The 18,703-nt window shown below is 48.0% G+C and overlaps 1 protein-coding gene across 1 annotated transcript in view; it reads left to right on the plus strand.

Moving 5' to 3' along the window:
• Positions 1 to 18,703, plus strand: part of PLPP3 (phospholipid phosphatase 3) — a 77,917-nt gene that overhangs the window by 42,343 nt on the left and 16,871 nt on the right. The window contains exons 2-4 of the mRNA XM_043999614.1: positions 1,098 to 1,255; positions 12,436 to 12,716; positions 13,929 to 13,986. Of these exons, the coding sequence (XP_043855549.1) occupies positions 1,098 to 1,255; positions 12,436 to 12,716; positions 13,929 to 13,986 (497 nt within the window). The remainder of the gene's footprint in view (positions 1 to 1,097; positions 1,256 to 12,435; positions 12,717 to 13,928; positions 13,987 to 18,703) is intronic.

Genomic DNA, 18,703 nt, shown 5'->3' on the forward strand with positions numbered 1-18,703 from the left:
TGAGACCTGACTGGTCTGGACACTTCCCTTTAGTGGAGGTTCTGGGGGAAACCATCCAGTCAGAGGCAGGGACCATAGGGGCAGAGGGTACTCCCAGCATGTAGATTCCAGGGCTAGCATGAGCTTCCAGAATGAATAAGAGATGAATAAAATACAGTCTCTTTCCAGGAGGAATTTATCACCTCCTAGGCTAGATATGGCCTGGTTTAATATGTGTCATAAAAATTAGATTGTACTAAAGGGAGACCGCCTGGGGCCGCCAACGAGTATGGGTTCACTTCCTCACTTTAACCTACATCTGTGGCCTTGGATGATTTATTTCTCTCCTGGTCTCAGTTCTTCATCTATAAAATGAGGAAGTATGGTATACAGTAAGCACTTAATAAATGATGATAATCTAGTTCCCTATTTTAGGTCCTCCAAGGTGAGCTTATGGTCTCAACGGCCATGCCAAAATGAATCAACTAATCAATACACAAGCATTCGTCAAGCCTCTGCTATGTGCCCAACACTGGGCTACACACTCAGGATACAAAGGAGAGGAGAGGAGAAGCCGTCCCTGGCCCAGGGGGCTTGCCTTCTTAAGGGGAGGAGTACAGTACAGGCTGAATCCAAGGTGCTCTGGGAGAGAGGTCATAGGCTTCAGGGTAGGAGTAAGCTTCATGTAGAAGCTGCTGAGAGGAGTGTACCAGACTTAGAGCTAGTTGGGACCTTGGTGGGGGTTTTTGTTCAACTGCTTGATTTTACAGATGAGGGAACTAACAAGTGCTGTTGCTTAATAATTGCTTGTTGATTTCTAGACTGAATGATATGAGTGAACTTCCAGTAGTAATCAAGTAAGCATTAATTAAGCACCTACTGTGTACAGCTCCTCCTTTGTACAGATAAGGAGGCTGGATCTCATGGCCTCTGACCCTAATGGCATGGCAAGTCCAGGTGCCCATCCTTTGTGCTGGGCACAGGACAAATGATCATCATGATTTGATTAGCTCCGACTGACTGTGGGCTGCTCCTGGTTGGTACCCTGGCCCTGACCTTGTCATTTTTCTCTCTCCCCTCCCCTTCCCCTGTATCGACGCTGGCATCTTCTCCCCCAGCGGGTCTGCCCTTCCTCATCATTGAGACCAGCGCCATCAAGCCTTACCGACGAGGCTTCTACTGCGGCGATGAGAGCATCAAGTACCCCCTGAAGACAGGAGAGACCATCAGTGACGCCGTCCTGTGTGCCGTGGGCATCGTCATCGCTATCCTTGCGGTAAGTGCCTTGGGGGCTGCTGGGCCTCCTTCCTAGAGCCCTGGGATGATCCCAAAGTTCATCTCTTTCTGGCCAAACCTTGAGCCCGTGGGTAGCTTAAAATGACTGAGAGGCAGAGTACTGGCCTTGGAGTTGGGAGGACCTGGGTGAAAACAATACCTAGCACTAACTAGATGTGGCCAAGTGGATAGAGCACGGGCCCTGGATTCAGGAGGACCTGAGTTCAAATCCGAGCTCAGACACTTGACACTTACTAGCTGTGTGACCCTGGGAAAGTCACTTAACCCCAATTGCCTCACAAAAAAAATCCCCCAAAAACCTATATGTGGTCAAGTTTGTTCATCTGTAAAATGGGAGTAATCATACCTTTAGTGGCTACTCCCAGTATTGTGAGAATCAAATGAGATAATATGTATAAAGCTCTTTAAAACACTCTAGTGACTTATTATTTTCCAAAAACATTATTTTCTCCTTTAAATGAGCCAGAAGTGTAGAGTAGTGCAGCAGAGCCAAGGATGCGACCTTAGGTAATGCGTGTGGCATCTGTCTCTGACCTCAGCTCCCTATTTGTCCAAAGGGGAGATGGCACTTGAAATACCTCACTCCCAGATTGCAGAACGATGGAATTTCAGAGTTGGCAGGGACCCAGAGGCTGCCGGCCCCACCCACTCCCAAAGGATTGTCTTCTCTGATCGTTTTTTCTGGTGCGTTTAAGCCCTCTAGTGAGGGGCTCCCCGTCCCCTTTGGGCGGCTCCCATTGTCCTGACATCCCAGGCTAAATCTGCTTCTCTGCCTTGTATTGTCTGGGAGCTCGCTCAACAAGGCTAATCCTTCTGCCCTTCAGATGCTGGACTGTGGTAATCAGTCGCTTGTCCCCTGAGCCTTCTCTTGTTCAGGCTTCAGCTGGGGCATATAGGACCCCGAGGTGGGCACTGGGTGAGAGTCAGATGCGCAGAGACCAGCTGAGCCTCATTGTTGTTGGTCTGGTGACATCACACTCAGCTTCCTAAGAGGAGGACACATCTCCCCATCACTGGCCAGGGACTTGCAGCCTTGGGCTTCTGGTACACGCTGGACTCACCAGGGGCAAAGGCCAGAACAGAGATCCTGGCCTGGGGAGGTTAATGGGATAGAGACCAAGGACAGAAACCTTTAACAAGTGATCGAGGAAGCAGGCGCTCCTGATGGCAAAAAGCAAGGAAAAAGCTGGTCACTGCTGACCTCTTTTCCAGATGGCCCCCAGGTCCCCAGATTATCCCAGCAGAAGCTAAGCACCTTCCAAATCCACAGAGCCTCAGGCCTTTCTTTCCCCTCTCAGTTTTGCCTTGCCAGGGCTTAATGACTCTAACAGGGGGATTGGTGGTTAGGGATGAGAAATCAGATCCCAGCTACCCCTTTTATCTGCCCTGCTCTTCTCTCGTCTTGGCCTCTGCAGCAAGCCAGCAAGGCCATACCCAGCAAAGGCCATCTGCTGACAAAGTTCTTGGCGTTATCTGGTCAGAGCTTTACCGAAGCTTTCCGCCACAGGGGGGGCTCAGGCAATCCCTTTTACAGATGAGAAAATTGAAGCCCAAAGAGGGACATGCTATTGAGTGAAACTGTGGGTGCCCTGTAGCTGTCGAAGAGCTAATGCTCTCTCTCAGTTGTTCTTAGGCTTCAAGACAGAAGCACGCAGCTCCCTATCTGGGCCTCGGGTTCCCCCTCCGAAAAATGAGGGGTTTTGAATACCTGATCTCCAAGGTCCCTTTCATGACCAGACCTAATGATGCTCATTGATTTGTGGACAAAATAATTATTAAACACCTACTGTGTTCAGAGCTGTGATCCTGCCCTGGGGGAATTTATAAAATTTTGATAGTTACTCATCCAACAAACATGTATTAAGTAACTTTGTGTTAGGGTTTGTGCCTGGCCCTGGGCACATGCAGACAAAAGTGAAACAAGACAAAAGCTCCCTGCCCTCAAGGACCTTACCTTCCAGTGATTGGAGATCAATGTGGACAGAAAACTCTCTAGGTGGCCAAAGGAGAGGAACAATGGCAGCTAAGACTGCAAAGGTCAGAGGGCCTCCAGGAACCTTTCAGAAGGACCTCCCCATCCTCCTGCCTTCCAGAATCATCCTTACTCTTTTCTTTCTTTTCCTTTCTTTTCTTGCGGGGCAGTGAAGGTTAAGTGACTTAGCCAGGGTCACACAGCTAATAAGTCAAGTGTCTGAGGCTGGATTTGAACTCAGGACCTCCTGAATCCAGGGCCGGTGCTTTATCCATTGCACCACCTAGTTGTCCTCTATCTTTACTCTTGATGTTGCTCAGGGCATCTTCTTTATCTGATAAATAGTTATTGATGATTTGATTCATAACAATTCTTCTGTGATCCCTTGTATTTTGTTTGATGCCTTTGAAAACATGATTCTGAGAAGGGGCCGGAAGATATCATAGGACTGCCAGAGGGGTCCAGGACACAAGAAAAGATTAAGAACTCCTGGTCTTAATAATGAAGCTGGGGGCAGCTAGGTGGCTCAGCAGTTAAAGCCCTGGTCCTGGATTCAGGAGGACCTGAGTTCAAATCCAACCTCAGACACTTGACACTTACTAGCTGTGTGACCCTGGGAAAGTCACTTAACCCTCATTGCCCTGCAAAATAATAATAACAACAATAATAATAATAATAATAAGTCTAGCCTCTACTCCTGACTCTGCTACCAAATAATGATGTGTGACCTTCCCTTTGGACCTCGGTTGCTTCTCCAATACAATGAGGATATTGAATTAGTGTGTTTCATACTGCAATGCTCTGCAGCCTAAGATCTTTCCTAGCTTTCACATTCTGTGTTCTGGTGTCCCTCTCTGCCCTGCCCTTGTGTTCTGTCTTCTAAGGGTCCTCTCTGCTCTGACATTCTGAGTCCATGAACTTGGAGGGAAGAGAAGCCCAATATTTGCTTCTCAAATATCTTCCTTAAATACTTCCAGCAATTCACACAGAGAAACATTCTCTGCGCCGCATGCAAATGACTTATCGGAGACACAAGAAGAGCTTAATATCTTGAAGACTTGTTTATTCAGGGTCAGGCTTCAGTTTCCACACATCTGGGCTGAATTAGTTTTCTCCTTTTTCCTTTATCGGAGACAGCACCACCAGCAAAACAAGGCTCTTGGAGCTGGGGTCCTCATTAGAATCTGGTCATGTTTTCAGCTCTTTTAAGAAGTGAAGTTGTGCCTACCCCAGTGGTGTATCAGCAGGGGACCCAATCCCCCAATTTACAATCCACTCCATCTGGGCAATTACCAAGACCACCAACCGAGAAGGAGCAAATTAATCTTCTTGCTTTGTTGTCCCCTGATCAAATGGTTGAACCTCTTCTGAGACTGTCCTTAATGCTCTCATCATGCTGGGGAAAGGGGGGAGGGTGGCATCCATTTGTGACCCTCTCCTGTGGATGTACGGGGGCCTCCTTAGCCATTGTTTTGTGTATCCCTTCCTGGGCCAACGCATGCTTCACGTCATAGCGAGTTGGTCATCCTCCCTCCCCAAGTGACTTGCCATCTGCCATGCCGTGGAGTCCCCCCTCATTTCCTAGGATCATACTCTCTGAGCATGCCCTCTGAAGATCATGCCTCCCCTTCTCTCCCAGGGGGAGGTAATCCACTCCTCTGTGGCGCTCCATGGGGCTGAGCTGCCCCTTTTGGTGGGTGAATGAGTCCAGATGCTCCCTGGGCCATACTCACCATCCCAGCCATCTACCCTTGGCATCTTGCCATCCTCTCTCTCTCTACTCTGAGAATAGCAATCAAATCATTATCACTATTGCTCCTGGCAGGGGGATAATGATTACCACTTATGGCCCAGCTCAACAGCTCTGTGATGCCCTAGAACCAAATTCCATTTCCTGGCCACTGGTCCTCTCTGTGTGTTGTCTCCAGCCATTAATGATAAGATTCCTTGAGGACAGAGTGTCTCTCTTGTCTCGGTCCCCAGTGCCTCACACAGGACCTGGGATCTAATGAGCCCTTCATAAATGTATAGTTGCCCACTGATTGGTTCATTCATTCATTTTGCCCTCAGGCTGCCTGCTGGCTCCACACCCAATGGACTTCCAGTCCTCTTATAGGGGCCTTAGTGGCACCCAGCACCCTGGAATAACAGCCATTAGAAAATATTTAGCAAAGCCATCCATACACCAGGAGAGCAGTGATAATGGCAGGCCTAGGCTTCGGGTGTTAAGACAGGCGTTCCCAAGCCACTTGCCAAACCTGTTAAGTGCCTAGGTTTGAAGAAAATCACAGATGGGGGTGGGGTGCAGATTAGGGGATTGGAGCCCCTGGGGTAAGACCAGGGTTCCATGACAGCATTTAATCAGCTCCAATGAAAGGTTCCCAGAACATGACAGCTGAATTCTAAAACGGCAAATGACCAGTTGGCATGACTCCTGAAATGGGTGGCTAGGACCGTGAAAAGAAGGGGCCATATGAGAACTGGAAGGAGGAAGGAGAAGAGAAAACTGGGGGAGGGGGAGATGGGATCATCATACTTACTCTGATTAGTCAAATGAGATCATTTATAGAAAGAGCTTTGGAACCTTGAAATGGCTATATAAGCGTTAGCTCTTATTGTTGTGATTATTCTGAGTGGCTCCCACTAAGTAGCACTGGGAGTGTCTAGAGGATGAATCTCTTGGTGGGAGAAGCTCCTTTCCAGATACAAACCAGCACCTCCTTAGGTAGTTACCTGGGCTTACTGAGAGGCATGTGGGAGACTCTGCTGCCTTCTAAACGTTGTGTTCGGCATATTTACTGACCTGACGACTGTGGAAGGAACAGAAGTCTGGCTTTCCCCTCATGGGGGGGATTCAAACAAAGCCTCAATGACCATGTATATTGTAGAGGGAACTTTTCTCTTGGTCTGTGTTGGGCAAAATAGCCTCTGAGCTCTCATCCACCTCAGATTTCTACCGCCAATACGTAATGACCTGTGGCGAAGCTTGCTTTAATATAGTCCATAGCCTCTCCTAACTTCAGGGATCTCTATTCCTTTTGAGAAGAGGACTTACACATATCCCTTGGGTTGAGTTATTTTGGTCGTGTCTGACTCTTCATGACTCCATTTGGGATTTTCTTGAGAGAGATACTGCAGGGGCAGCTAGGTGGTGCGGTGGATAGAGCACTGGCCCTAGATTCAGGAGGACCTGAGTTCAAATCTGGTCTCAGACACTTAACACTTACTAGCTGTGTGACCCTGGGCAAGTCACTTAACCCCCATTGCCTCTCAAAAAAAAAGAAAGAAAGAAAAAGAGAGAGATGCTGGAGGGGTTGGCCATTTCCTTCCGCAGCTTATTTTACAGATGAGGAAATGGAGGCCAACAGGGTGAAGTGACTTGCCCAGGGTCACACAGCTAGTAGACTAGGAAAATCCTAGAATCCCTTTCAAATCTAAACTCCTGTGGCATTCTTTCCTGTGATCATAGATTTAGAGCTGGGATCGACCTTCGAGGTTACTGAGTCTAACCTCTTCCCTTTACATAGGAAGAAACCAAGACCAAAAGATGTAAGGAACTTGCCCCGGATCAACATAGCTGGTAAGAATGTGAGGGAAGGTTGGAACTCAGGTTTGCCTGACTTCAAGCTGCAAGGCTAGAGTCCCTATAATCTACATCACCCTTGGAAGTCACCGGGACCAATTTTGGCACGTTGGTTAGCGGATGGATGGTAGCATGCCAGTTTCTCAAAGGGAGTTCCTGCTTCCCAATAACTGCAGCGGATAGCGTGCTGGGCTGAAGCCAGGCAAACCCGAGTTCAGATCCTACCTCACACTCATACCAGCTCTATATCTCAGTCTAGTCTCTTACATCTTCTGGTCTCGGTTTCGCCCCATGTAAAAGGAGGGGTGTGGGCTCAGTCCATTCCAGTTCCGAATCTGAAGTGATGGCGGCAGAGAGACTGGTCTAGGAAGTTCCTTGGCTTATGGGTCATTAAATTGAAAGAAAGTCTGTCAAAATGGAGGCACTATCCTGTCCCCCTCCCTATCCCTCCCCTCCCCTTGGAGAACCCAGGACTCTCAATCAAATACTTCCCTGTCTTTGGTTGGGAATTTGTTGATATTGGCTTTCTTTTAAACACAGCAGGGAAAAGGGGAAGGAAGAAGACAGATTCTTGTCTGTCTCTGAAAGGGGGATTGTTGGGGTACTGAAGATGAAGGGTGATATAACCGCATAAGCATGTAAGAAATTAGAGCAGTTTTCATAAAAGGGCAGGATAAGAAAATAATATAGATAAACGGGGCAACAGGACAGTTAGTGTTCACTCGGTCAGCCTTGGGAAGTGGACAGAACGCCAGGCCGGGATACTAGCTGTCGGACCCGGGGCAAGTGGCTTCCCTGGTATGAGCCTCAGTTTCCTCGTTTGTAAAGTAAGAGAATTGGACAATATGGTAATCAGGAGGCAGCGAGTTGTCGCTGTGGATAGAGTCAGGAAGACCCCAGTTCAAATCCTCCCTGAGAAACTTGGTGACTTGGGCATGTCACTTAAGTGCTGTCTGCCTCAGTTAGCTCAACTGCATAAAGAGGATAAAGATAGCACCTACCCAGAGTTAAAAGAGATAATATTTGTAAAGCACTTAGCCCCAGCCCCACACATAGGAAGCACTTAATACATGTTTCTTTCCCCCCAATCAGCAAATGGACTGTGCTCATTGATGAGGCCCTGCCCTCAGGGGAGACCACATGTAGATAGCTAGATATATTTAAGATATAGAGAAGAGGGGCAGCTAGGTGAAGCAGTGGATAAAGCACTGGCCCTGGATTCAGGAGTACCTGAGTTCAAATTCAGCCCCAGACACTTAACACTTACTAGCTGTGTGACCCTGGGCAAGTCACTTAACCCTCATTGCCTTAAAAAAAAAAAAAGATATAGAGAAGAAGGGAAGGGAAGGCCTTAGCAGCTGGGGGGTGGGGACTAGGAATAGCCCCCTGGAGAGGGTGGTATTTGAGCATGGAGCAAGCCAGGGAAATTGAGGCAGGGGTTTAAGGGGATAGGACACAGAAAGAAGGTGTGTTTGATTTGTCTTTAAGATCCTCTCCGGAGGGGGCAGCTAGGTGGCACAGTGGATAGAACACCGGCTCTGGAGTCAGGAGGACCCAAGTTCAAATGCGGCCTCAGACACTTGACACTTACTAGCTGTGTGACCCTGGGCAAGTCACTTAACCCCCATTGCCCTGCCAAAAAAAAAAAAATATCCTCTCTAGTTCTAAACTGATGATGATGATGTAGAAAGGACCGTAGAGTTTTTCTTACCAGATGAGAAAAGCTGAGGCCCGGCAGAGGGCCACAATTGCAGAAGGGATTTCTTCCTGTGCCCTTTTGTTTTTCCTTACCCTGCACGAGAGGTGTTTATGCCAGTGAGTGTACACTAAAAAGCAAATGTATTTGTTAAGATAATCATACTTTATTTAATTAACATTCATTTTTTTTAAATCAAGTTCCTGATTCTTTCCCTCCCTCCAGCTCTAAGAACCTAAAACAAGCAAAACCGTATTCATGAACAAGTTTATTATGCCTCGCTGAGCTCACCTCCCCGTAACCTTTTCCTCCAGAAGGCCGGAAAACCTCTCTGAGAGATGCCCAGCCATTTTCTAGGCTGGGTCCTGTTCTTCATCCGGGGCAGAGACCGGCCTGCAGCCACCGGCCGATCCAGCTTCATCTCAGTGTAGCCTAATTGTGCTATTTCCCCAGTTTATGAGTTTCCAAATGTTGTGCCAGGCATTTAAGGGGCAGGTAGGGGAGACTTCCCCTCAGCACGCTCTTGGCAGGCCGCCATCCCTCCCAGATTATATTGCGGGCTGTTTCAGGGGGGATCAGCATGAAGGCATTTTTACTGACAGTGAAACTTCGAGATGGAGGCCTCTTTGACCAGAGTGGGAATGGAGACTGGGGCACACACTGGGGAGGCCACTGTGAGGGGTGGCGACTCAGAGAAAAGCAGTCTAATGGAGGGAAAGGGCCACTTTTACTAGTCTGGCATCAAAGCCTTTAGTGTAGAGGATCCAACCCTGGCACTGTGAATCTGGGGTCTCCTTGGCCTAGGTGGACAAGGTGGCCTCGGACCATCGCAATCTTGCCCTCCTCCTGAGAGGTGGGAGACTTCTGGACTGGTTTGCCCATAGGCAGTTTTCACTAAGAGGCTTTTCAAGAGTTAGGATTACAAGGAGCCAGGCCCAGCTGGTTCATAATGTTGATTTATGGCTGCCTTGTCAACCCCGAGAGCCTCCTCTGGGACAGGAGGAAGAGAACAAATAATTTGTTGCTTATTAGTGGCTCGGGAGGGAGGACCCACTGAAGAAACAAGGCCGGGCAGGGTCACCCTGGGCTCCTCAGCACACAGGGCTGGGGTGGGGCCAGGGCACGGATGATTTTGCTATTGGAGAAGGAAAACAGTTTTCTTGAGGACAGCAAAAATGGTCACAAGTGGGGGCAGCCAGATGGCACAGTGGATAGAGCACCTGGAGTCAGGAGGACCTGAGTTCAAATCTGGCCTCAGACACTTAACACTTACTGGCTGTGTGACCCTGGGAAAGTCAATTAACCCCAATTGCCTCACACACACACACAAAAATGGTCACAAGTGGGGGCCAATGGGGGGGGGGCGGTGTTTGTCATGGAGAGTTCAGGGAGGGGTGTAGAGGGCCGGCCTCAGAAAGTGATTCATTTCCATTTAGTGTGACAGAAGAATGGGAATAACTGGCGTGTCTGCATCACCTTCTGGTTGGCAAAGCTCTTTCCCTCTGTGCCCTTGTTTGAGGCCCCGCCAACTTCCAGGCCCTTCCTTCTATATATTGCATGTGGATGGTATCTCCTCTATTAGAGTGTAAGCACCTTGAGAGCAGGGATGGCTTGTGCTTTGTCTTTGTATCTTGGGAGCTTAGCCCAGTGCCTGGCACAGCGGAACTAGGAGCCTAATAATGGATTGATGATTGAGCTGGTGAAGGAGGAGTGATGAGTGCTCAGGGCCAGTGACTTGGCCATGGTCAGTCCCGATTAATGACAGAACTGGAACTAGAATTCACAAGTCCTGGGTTGTAATCTTTTTTTTTTTTTTTAAGTGAGGCAATTGGGGTTAATTGACTTGCCCAGGGTCACACAGCTAGTAAGTGTTTAGTGTCTGAGGCTGGATTTGAACTCAGGTACTCCTGACTCCAGGGCCGGTGCTCTATCCACCGCGCCACCTAGCTGCCCAGGTTGTAATCTTTTAAAAAATAGTGTCTATTTCTGTGGCTTTTTCAGGTTTATAAGGTTTGGCCTCATGACAAAGTGGTAGATATGGGGCGTATGAGGCCCATTGTACAGAGGAGGCAGATGACATTAGGAAGGCAAAGTAACCCCTTACAACTGATAGGAAGTCAACCCAGATTTTCGACTTAAGTGAGTTACATCGGGCTGTCTCCCGTGTCCCTTGGAGATGTGTTAAAAGACTTACCTTCCCCTTGTAAATGGTGTGACCTCCTGCTATTGTCTAGGCAATCCTGTGTGGGCCAATATTGCCCCTCTGCCTACAGTGTAACTGGCAGCTGACCAGATTTAGGCCCCTTCAGAACCTAAGAGGAGCTTTGTCAGCTCTGCACTTGGTAACATTCAGGTGTCCCCTGCTGGATGACCAGGGACGACCTTGGTGGTGATGATGACAATAATGGCTAGAATTTGTATAGCTTTAAGAGGCGTGTGTAAAGAGAGAGAGAGAAGTGGGGGGAGGACTTTTAATGTTTTATCATTGTTACAACAGAGGTAGGGAGTTAGGGAGGAGAGAGGAAGGAGGGAAAGGAACTTTTTGTGTTATAATCTTTGTTATAATCCTGGGAGGTAGATGCTATTATTATCTTAGTTATTCAGGTGAGAAAACTGAGGCTTAGAAAACTTAAGTGACTTTCCCAGGGTCATATAGCTCATGTCTGAGGAAGAATTCAAACCCAGATCTTCCTGAGACCCAAGTCTGGAGCTGCCGAGCCGCCCCTGAGAAGGAAGTCCGGATCTGCCCATTTATTATTTCCGTTGTGGTTGTAGGCACCCTGTCTGCTTTCCACAGCTGTGTCACCCAGAAGGGACGAGAGGCCCGTCCAATGCAGGGAAAGGAAGTACAAAAGGGATCTTTGTGGTGAGCGGACAGTTGATGCTGCCATTTCTGGCTTGTGGTTGAAATCAGGAAATATCCAAGGTTGTGCTGCTTTGGAGCTAAGACAAGAGGGACCAGCGTGTGTTTTATCAGATGTCATCTCCATGTGGTGTGTAGCTTTGCTGTCATAGAATGCTAGAGTGTCAGAGCTGGGAGGGGCCTTAGAACAGGGGATGTCAGAGCTGAGAGGGGCCTTAGAATAGGGTATGGCAGAGCTGGGAGGGGACTGAGAACAGGGGATGTCAGGGCTGGGAAGGACCTGAGAACAGGGAATGGCAGAGCTGAGAGGGGCCTTAGAATAGGGTATGGCAGAGCTGGGAGGGGACTGAGAACAGGGGATGTCAGGGCTGGGAGGAGCAGCAGGAAAGATCCTTCTATCAGTTTCAGAGCTTTAAGGAAAGCATTAAGTCCAGATCCCTCATTTTACAGAGAAGGAAACTGAGGCCTAAGAGTGGGGTCATGACTTGCCCAAGGTCACTCAGGATTTCAGCTGCCAAGACCTGCTCTGCTGCTAATAGTCTCAGGAAATTGAATCACTAAGAAATTAGATGATTTGCCCACCTTCTTTCACACAATCAGGATATGTCAATGGCAAAATCTGAAAGTATATTTTTCCATCCCCCAAATTGGGTCCATACCTACTTCTTGAATTCTAGATGCCAGTTCTTAGTAGTAGTAGTAGTAGTAGTAGTAGTAATGGTGGTGGTGGTGGTAGTTGCATTCCTGGCTTAGGCAGTTCTTAGCTACAAGATCTTGGGCATATTGTTTGCTTTCTGCTTGTCTCAGTTTCCCCATGTATAAAATGGGTACATTCCATAAGCAGTTCCTCTCTCTGATAACACGATTTCTTTGCCTTGTTTTAGCCAATGCCCTCCTTCCTGCTTCAGCCCTAGGAGAATTCTTCATTAGCTACTCCAAGACCCCCTCCCCCCAAGTCCTCTCTCTGTGCCCCTGTCCCCTCTCTTCCTCCCCCAGTTGTTTTTTTCCCCCCTAATCATCCTATTGCTGATCTCTTTGCACTTCAGATCATCACTGGGGAATTCTACCGCATCTATTACTTGAAGGAGAAGTCTCCGTCCGTGATCCAGAACCCATACGTGGCCGCCCTCTACAAGCAGGTGGGCTGCTTCGTCTTTGGCTGCGCCATCAGCCAGTCCTTCACAGACATCGCCAAGGTGTCTGTAGGCCGCCTGCGGCCCCATTTCCTAGATGTCTGCAACCCCGACTTCAGCAAGATCAACTGCTCCGTGGGCTACGTGCAGAGCTATGAGTGCCGAGGGGATGACAGCAGGGTCCAGGAAGCCAGGTGAGGCGGCAAGGGCAAGCCCAGTGTGCCAGGCATTTCCCGAAAGGTTGGGAATACAAAGCAAAGCAGGACAAAGACCTCCTAGTGGGACAGGGGAGATGGTGTGCAAACAGCTGTGCCTGGACCACATTAATACAGGAAAGAAGGAAGACGCGTACTGGGTGGTCTTTCCCCATGAAAACCAAGTCATCAGAATTAATGGGGTACCTTCCTGGGTGTTATAGAAAAAGCTTAGGCAGTAAAAAAGTAAAAATAGTAAAAAGCTTAGTACAGATACCTGGGGTAGAATCCTGCTTTGAGTATTTACTGGCTTTGGGACCCAGGACAAGTCACTTGGTGTCTGAGCCTCAGTTTAACTATCCATGAAATGGAATTATTGTTGTTCATGCCACCCTCCTCACTGGCTTGTTCACTTTGTAAACCCTGACCTGAGCTTCTTGAGGACAAAGACTTGCCCTCTGCCCAGCACTTAGCACAGTGATTTAAGTGACTTGTATGCACCAGACAACTAGTGAGTGTCCAGATTAGTTGAAGGTACTAAGGATATGTAGCCTGGAGAAAGGAAGAAAGACTCTGCAGGGAGACGAGAGGAGAGGGGGACATGATAGTCATTTTCAACTGTCTAAATTGTCACGGAGGAGAGATTGGACTTCTTCTGCCTGGCCCTGCCGCACAAATTAGTGAGTGGGTGGAAGCTAAGGAAAGGCAGACATGCTTGATAATTGTTATTATGGTGATTCTTACTAAATTAATTAGCAATTATAAAAATGTTAATCTAATAAGTAGATGGGGTGGGGTGCCTCAGAAGTGGGAGTTTCCCCCACTTTGGTGGTCTTCAGACAGTGCCTGGACAACCAGTAGTTGGGAATATTGCAGTGGAGATTCCTTTTGGGTATCGGTTGGATGAGTTATGGCTATATCACAAAATCTCTAGAGTTAGAATTACGTGACAGCTATCTTCTGGAATTGGGGCGGATATGATAGTGATCTTCCAGAATTCAACTCCGGGGATTTTGGGAAATACACCCGTGTGAGTTTCTCTTTAGTGTGATTCCAGCTGTATGCCAATGTAAGGAAGCACTGGGGGATCGCATGCAAGGATTGACACTCTCCCATGGCATTCAGGAAGCCCTACACTGACCCATCCTCCCTCAGGTGGCTGAGTCTTGACTTGACTGCATTTCCTCCTTCACCTTCTTCTCTCTTTTGCAGGAAATCTTTCTTTTCTGGCCATGCCTCTTTCTCCATGTACACCATGCTCTACTTAGCGGTAAGTACTCGAGGCTGACCATTCACGCGCCTCACGAGAGTGCTGCTGACTCTAGGGAGGGTGTGTGGGGGGGTTCATTCTATTTTTTTTTTTTTTTTTGGTGAGGCAATTGGGGTTAAGTGACTTGCCTAGGGTCACACAGCTAGTAATTGTTAAGTGTCTGAAGCTGGATTTGAACTCAGGTCCTCCTGAATCCAGGGCCGGTGCTCTATCCACTGCGCCACCTAGCTGCCCCCTGGGGGGGGTTCATTCTCAATGAAGATTCAGACCAACTCTTGGATGAGGAATCATAAACCTCAGGTTCCTGTCACGGCCATGCTGCCACCTTGCTGTGTGACCTTGGGTGAGTCAATCTCACTTTCCTCTCTAAAATGAGGAATTGGATTAGCTCACCTCAGATCCCTTCCAGCTGAATTCTGAACCCAGCAGCCGCACCACCTTCAATCCAACAAGAATGCATTTCTACTGAATGCAAGGAGCTCTGCTGGCTTGCATTGGCCTTTTATTTTTTTTTGTTTTTGTTTTTTCAGTAAGGCAATGGGGGTTAAGTGACTTGCCCAGGGTCACACAGCTAGTAAGTGTTAAGTGTCTGAGGCCAGATTTGAACTCAGGTACTCCTGAATCCAGAGCTGCTGCTCTATCCACTGTGCCACCTAGCTGCCCCCATTGTCCTTTTATTAAGGTAGAGTTTGTGTGTGTTGGTCAGGGGCGTGGAGTCGCAGAAGATTACTGATTTGGTGTGTTAGGACTCCTGAATTCTGGCCTGACCCTGCCATTTCTTTGGACCTTGGACAAGCCACTACCCATGTCCAGTCCTCTATTTCCATGTATAAAATGAAGAAAGAAGCTTTGGGGAAATAAAGTCTTATTCACCTCTATAAAGGATTATCAGCATTCAGATGGTTGCAGGTCACCAAGCCTTAGTTCTGATTTCCATGTGGCAGTCGGCTAGACAGGCTGGGGTGTCCGGGCCTGCTTCCTGAGGCTGATGCCAAACCCAAACCACGTGGGCCTTTCTGTTTATCTTTGTCATGAATTTTCAGCTCTGCCCTTCCTTTCATCTCCCACTGAATGAGGCAGGTGTGCAGAGGAACTTCCTGCCTTTGGCCCTGGGATAGACCTCATTGAGAGGGGCCCAAGAAGGTCAGACAGAGGTGGGAGGGGGAACCTGTTGGCCAAATGGACATTGGTTTAAAAAACATTATTAGGGATTTGGAAAAAACAGAGCAGGAGAGGTTGATTTTTTTTCTTTTTCCAATCCCTTCAAGGGTGGGAGGCCCCCGAATTTCCTGCTCTCTTGGATGTGAAACTGAAAGGTGGGCCCCAACTTGAAAAAACATTAACCACAGATTCTATTTATTTTTGAGCCCCTACTCCCTCCTTTCTTTCTCTCCTTCCTTTCTCTTTTTTCCTTTTCTCTCTTATCACTTTCTTTTTTCTTTCTCATCCTTTTTTGCTCTCTTTCCCCCTCTTCTTCCTTCTCCCCTCCTCCTTCAATCCTTTCTTTCTCTCCTCTCTCACTTCCTCTCCCCATCCTTCTCTCTCTCTGCTGCTCAGAAACACAGCTCTACCCACTGTTCCCTTGGCCCATCTTCTGGTTTCCTGGGGACTAGAAGTTATTTTTTCTAATTCAATTACCTCCAGGAGAGGGAGGGAAGTGCTGCTTGGGTGTCCAGGCTTGTCTTGTCATTCTTTTCCGGTTGTATTCAGGACACACCAGTTTTTATTAAAAGGAAAACCTTTTGAATGGCTTTGTCCCCGATATTTCCCCTCTTTTACTTTCAGGAACAAGGGAAGAACACCTTCCTGGGAGGTGTCCCATAGGTTCCCATAGGAGAAAGGCCTTCTTTCAAATGTTTTTCCTTTGGCCATTCATGATTCCATTAAAAGCTCTTCATGGGGTGGAGGTGGGCAGGTTTCTCAATGAATGATTTCATCAAGGCCATTGAGGGCTTCCACCCCTTTCCCCTCCCCCCCCACTTACTCTTGTTTGTCTGAGGGGGGGGATGAGAATTGCTCCCATTTACCCAGTGCTTTCAGGTTGGAGACACATTTTGTATGTTATTTCATTTGATTCTCACCATAACCCTGTGAGGTAGGAACGCTTATTATTCCCATTTTACACATGAGGAAATTGAGGCTGAGATTTGATTAGGGTCCCCGAACTGGCATGTTTCTTCGGTGGGATTGGAAATCTAGTTCTGACTCCAAGATGGATTTGAAGTCATCTCATCTAATCTCATTCAGGTTTTTGGTTTGTTTGTTTGTTTTTTAGGTGAGGCAATGGGGGTTAAGTGACTTGCCCAGGGTCACATAGTAAGTGTAGTGTCTGAGACTAGATTTGAACTCGGGTCCTCCTGACTCCAGGGCTGTTGCTTTATCCACTGCGCCACCTAGCTGCCCTCTTCATCTAATCTCATTGTACAACATGGAAACCTCTTAGGACAGAGGGAAAGGAGGGGTCTGATGGGCCTTCAGTGGGATCAGTCATGGCTTCCATGCCTACCCCTGGCTCTTTACTGGGTATGAGCCTCCCTTTTGGAGGCTCTCAGGATCAGGCTGTCATTTGCAAAAACAGTTCGGTTTTTTTTTTTTTTTTTGGTGGGGGGGGGGACAGCTATGCCCCAAACATCCAATTATCTCTGGGCATTGAAGAAGAATGAGGTTAGGCTTTGGAGGTTAGTGTTAATTAAAAACTTTTTTTTTTTTTTTGGCAGGGCAATGAGGGTTAAGTGACTTGCCCAAGGTCACACAGCTAGTAAATGTCAAGTGTTTGAGGCTGGATTTAAACTCAGGTCCTGAATCCAGGGATGGTGCTTTATCCACTGCGCCGCCTAGCTGCCCCCTAGTGTTAATTAAAAACAACCGCCTACCCACAAACTTACATCTGTCTTTGCTAACCTTCCTGGTGCCCACAGCTAGCGGCATCCCAGCTGAAGAAGGCTGCCTCAGTTGATGGGTGAAGTCTTGACTTGGCTCTTTGGTCTTCCTTGCCAGTAGTAGGAGAGGTAGGCGACTGGAATCCATTAAGTCCCACCAGCAGCCCTTGAGGACCTACTGTGTGTAGGGTGTTACCAAAGAGAAACAGCCCAATATGGTGTAGAAAGTAGATTTCCAGGCAAAACGTTAGAAGACCTAGGTTCAAGGCCAAGGTTTCTTTCTGACTTATCAGGGTGATATTGAGCAAGTCAGTTGAATGAGCCTTCATTAGGCACCTACTGTGTGCATTGTGCTACACAAGACCAAAACCTCTGGAAGTACCTGTGTGAACTTGGGCAAATTGACTTTTCCCCATCTTGGTTTCTCTGCCTGCAAAATTAGGGTTTGGGCCTATGTGGCCCCTGTGTGGTCCTTTCCAGCTCTAAACCTAAGATCCTGTGATTCTGGGACACCCCAATTTTCAGGGGGGTGGGAGGCTGGGGAAGACACTAAAAAGTGGGAGATCTTGGAAGGCTCCCTTCAGGGGGTAGCATTGGAGCCAAGCCTTGAAAGGGATTCTAGGGCTGGTTCTGTCCTGCATGAGCTAATGAAGGGGGTGCGTGAAGCGCCTTCATTTTGTCTGGAAAATTAGATGGCACGAGGTGATCTCCAGGCCTTTCCCATCTGGGGCCCAGAGAAGGCAAGTGTTTTGCCCAAAGTCACACAGCCCGTCACTTAGGCCACACATCCTCCCACTAGGCCTTGTCTTTGTATCTGCTGTCATTCACTTGAGGAGCATCAAACATCAGGCCCCCCCCTTGGTGGACTCCTCCCTCTGCCTGCCCTTGTTTCCAAATGTTTCTGTCAGCTGGGTAAGCTGTGGATGCAACAGAGGCTTTGACAGAGGCCTCCGGAACAGGGAAGCGGCTGAGTTCTGAGAACCGGGGGCTTGTGCGTGTTAGTCATGGCGGATTTGTCCCATATGGATAGAATAACATACAGCCTGCATCTGGTGTCTTCCTCTGGTCTGAGCAAACCCTCCACTCTCCAATATTTTTTTAAAAAAATCAATCTCACTCCCAGAGAAAGAAACACAGGGGCATGATTTTCAAAATCTGCTTTGCCCCAGAGGGCAGAACTGGTGACAGTGGGTGGAAATTGCAAGCAGGCACATTTAGGCCAATGTTAGCAAGAACTTCCTAATCATTAGAGTTGTTCCAATGTGAAATGGCCTGCCCCAAGGGGGAGTGGGGCCCAGCATTGATGAGGGAGGGGTCTTCGAACAAAGGCCAGGTGACCCCTGGAAGACCTGTTGTACAGGGCATTCTTGGCCAAGTATGGCTTGAGCTGGCAGACCCCCTTGGTCTTCCCTAATTCCAAGATTCTGGGATTCTGGTTTTATTCTCCCTTCTTTTACAGCTCCCATAATGCATTAGTTCTTAAATTAATTCCTTTAGCTCTAGTTCCAACAGGGAAGGGCCTGATAGCTTTATGTTCTGAGTCTTCCTCTTGGAAAAGAGTGCTGAATTTGGAGTCTAGAAGACTTGGGTTCAAATCTGCCTCAGGCACAAATTAGCAGTGTGACCTTGGGCAAGTCCTTTGACTCCTGAAGCTTCCTTGTCTTTAAAACTGTGGGGAGGGGACAGCTAGATAGCGCAGTGGATAAAGCATCGGTCCTGGATTCAGGAGGACCTGAGTTCAAATCCGGCCTCAGACACTTGACACTAGCTGTGTGACCCTGGGCAAGTCACTTAACCCCCATTTCCCCGAAAAAAAATTAAAAAAAATAAATAAGAAA

Source organism: Dromiciops gliroides, chromosome 4, assembly GCF_019393635.1.
Source record: "Dromiciops gliroides isolate mDroGli1 chromosome 4, mDroGli1.pri, whole genome shotgun sequence".
Classification (NCBI taxonomy): domain Eukaryota; kingdom Metazoa; phylum Chordata; class Mammalia; order Microbiotheria; family Microbiotheriidae; genus Dromiciops; species Dromiciops gliroides.